Source organism: Fulmarus glacialis, unplaced genomic scaffold (assembly GCF_000690835.1).
Source record: "Fulmarus glacialis isolate BGI_N327 unplaced genomic scaffold, ASM69083v1 scaffold27739, whole genome shotgun sequence".
NCBI classification, from domain to species: domain Eukaryota; kingdom Metazoa; phylum Chordata; class Aves; order Procellariiformes; family Procellariidae; genus Fulmarus; species Fulmarus glacialis.
The window spans coordinates 1,154-3,775 of NW_009235617.1; the positions used below are offsets into that span (position 1 = coordinate 1,154).

Here is a 2,622-nt window from a genome sequence, read left to right on the forward strand (position 1 = left end):
GCAGAGCGGATCCTAACCCTTCCCATGGGGCAGGAGATGAGGAGCCGCAGCAGGGCTGTGGCATGAACTTCCTTCCTTAAGGAAACCCAAAATGCGCCCCCCCCGCCCCCCGCCCGACAAATGGCATGTGTTTTCTGGGAGGAGCTCTTGGGCGTGTGTGTCTGATGGAGGGGAAAAATGTCTGGAATTCGTTCCTTGGTTTGGTTCTTCCCTTTGGAGGGCCCTGCCCAAGCACACCCGCCATCAGAAGTGAACATGGGGCGGTGGGAGATGGGGTGTGTGCCAGCACATGGGAGGGAGGGCACAGTTGCTCTTCTCCACTGCGGAGGGTTTAATCTGAGTGTTTCTTGCTCCCAGCTTTCTCCCAGATGGGCTATAACCTGAGCCCCCAGTTTAGCCAGCTGCTGCTGGCCCGCTACGCCCAGCGATCCTCCAACCCCAGCATCCAGCTCGACCGCTTCATTCAGATCTGCATGCAGCTCCAGAGCACGACTGACGCCTTCCGCGAGAAGGACACGGGGCTGGTGGGCAACGTGCGGCTGAGCTACGAGGACTTCCTCACGATGGTCGTGACTCGCATGATGTGACGCCCTTGGCCGAGCGCTGCGAGCTGACCGGGAGCTCTGCGGGGCTCTCTGGAAGCATCCTCGGCCTCGCGCTGGGATGTGGCCGAGCCTCCCGAAGAGCGACCTGTTCCCCCAGGCTGGCTTTCCAGCCTGCTCCACCCGAGGAGCCCCAGGTCCTGCTGGGGCCCTCCTGGCTTCAATTCCTTGTCCCCACTCAATGGCAGTGGGTGCCTCCACGCCAAACCGGAGCCCGGTTCTGGGGCCGTGCCACGGGGTGGGACAGCCAAACCAGTAGCGAGCCTGTGCCATGCCTCCCAGGGAGAGCTTAGATCTTCCCTTACCAGACACAAAATCATACTTAAACCCCATCTGCGCTGTCCCTCTGCTTGGCGGGATGTCTGCAGTGGAACATCCCTGTCTCGGCACGCTTTTGGGGACTCTCCGGTGAGCAAGAGCTGAGCCTTCATTTGAAAAGCAGCAGGAAGGGCACAGGCGATGGCAGAGCTCATCCTTCCTTGCCTCGCAGACTGTCCTTCCTCGCCGGGAGCGTGTCCAAACCCTCAGCTGGGCTGGAAATACCCCAGCTTTCCTGGGGGTCTGAGCCCCGTTTCTCTCCATGCTGCTGGAACGGGCCACGCTGCTGCAGTCACACGCAGGATCATCGACCCCCGCCTTGTTGCCAATGTCTGGTTTGATTCGTCTCTGTCTGCTGAAGCCAAACTCAGAAACGGTTTAGAGCTTATTTTTACAGCTTTTGAATAAAAGGCAATGTGCGCTGGCTGCTGAGTGGTTTGTGTTTGCAGAGCAGCTCGCTGGGACGCTGCCCTGCCCCGTGTCACCCCCCGTGGGGCCAGCAGCAGCTCTGGGTGCGGGGAGGGGACCTGTCCTCCTCCTGCACCCGCAGCCCTGCTCTGGGTGCTGCTCCCAGGGATCCATACGCTTCCCTGAAGTTAGTTCTTACACATTTCGTGTCAACTTACAGAAAATAAGGTGCTGGGGTCTCCTGCTGAGATACAAGTAAAGATTTGACCAACACAAAGGTTTTCTTCCCTGTGGTTTTAAAGTGATGTCCAGGCGATTATCCTTTAATGGGCCTTGAGAAATCTCAGAGATGCTTTCGGAGACACACATTGCTATTATATATTTGAAGGAAATTTATAAAAATATTTAAAACACCGAGTAACTTACCTGATGCTTTTAGAAGCAATAACCAGATGTGGGTGTTTTCCTCGGCTTCAGCCAAAGGCAGGACATCTTTTTCTAGAGCAACACTAATCATTCCAACAATATTTTCCGTCTTCTGTTGCGTCGGAGCTGCCCAGCCTTTCGGAGGGATTTAAAGCAGAGGTGGTGTGGGCTGTCCCCCCCCGCATGTGTGTGTGTGTGTATATATATGTGTATATATATATATATAAAAAAAATGCCCAGGGAAGTCTGTCAGTGTGTGTACACACAGAGGATTGTCTCTGTGTGTACATAGACACCCCTGTGCCTATACCCCTGTCACACATGGAGTAAGACACCCCTGTGCCTATACAAATACACACACACTAATAGATAACCCTGTGATATATACATATATACACAAACACCACACTGTGTGCACACACTGACACCCCTCTGTGTGTGTGTGTATATATATACACACCGGGGGGTGAGGGGGTGTGTGGGGCGCCACCTGGCGGTGACAGCCGGCACTGCGCACACTGCGCCCCCCGATGTACAGGCACAGACGGGTATATACACACATACATACACATACATACACAGGCGCAGAGACATGCACACGGAGGTGTGTACGTACATACAACACATATATGTATACACACAGAGTGTAACAGCCCCCATGTATATATACACGCTAACAGACACCCCTATGTAGGCAGGCACACACACACTAACAGACACCCCACGTATATGCACATACACACATAGTAACAGATACCGCGTGCGCTCATGTGTGTGTATACAGACACTCTTAACAGGTACCCTTGTGTGTGGCTGTACATGCACACACACTGACAGGCACCACCAGTTATATACATACACCCCCCCC

At 54.3% G+C, this 2,622-nt stretch overlaps 1 protein-coding gene across 1 annotated transcript in view; it reads left to right on the top strand.

Annotated features, from left to right (window-relative positions):
- Window positions 1–587, top strand: part of PEF1 (penta-EF-hand domain containing 1) — a gene marked incomplete at its 5' end in the record, with an annotated part of 1,676 nt that extends 1,089 nt beyond the window's left edge. Inside the window, one exon of the mRNA XM_009586098.1 lies at window positions 358–587. Coding sequence (XP_009584393.1) covers window positions 358–587 — 230 coding nt within the window. The remainder of the gene's footprint in view (window positions 1–357) is intronic.
- Window positions 588–2,622: the final 2,035 nt, after the last annotated feature.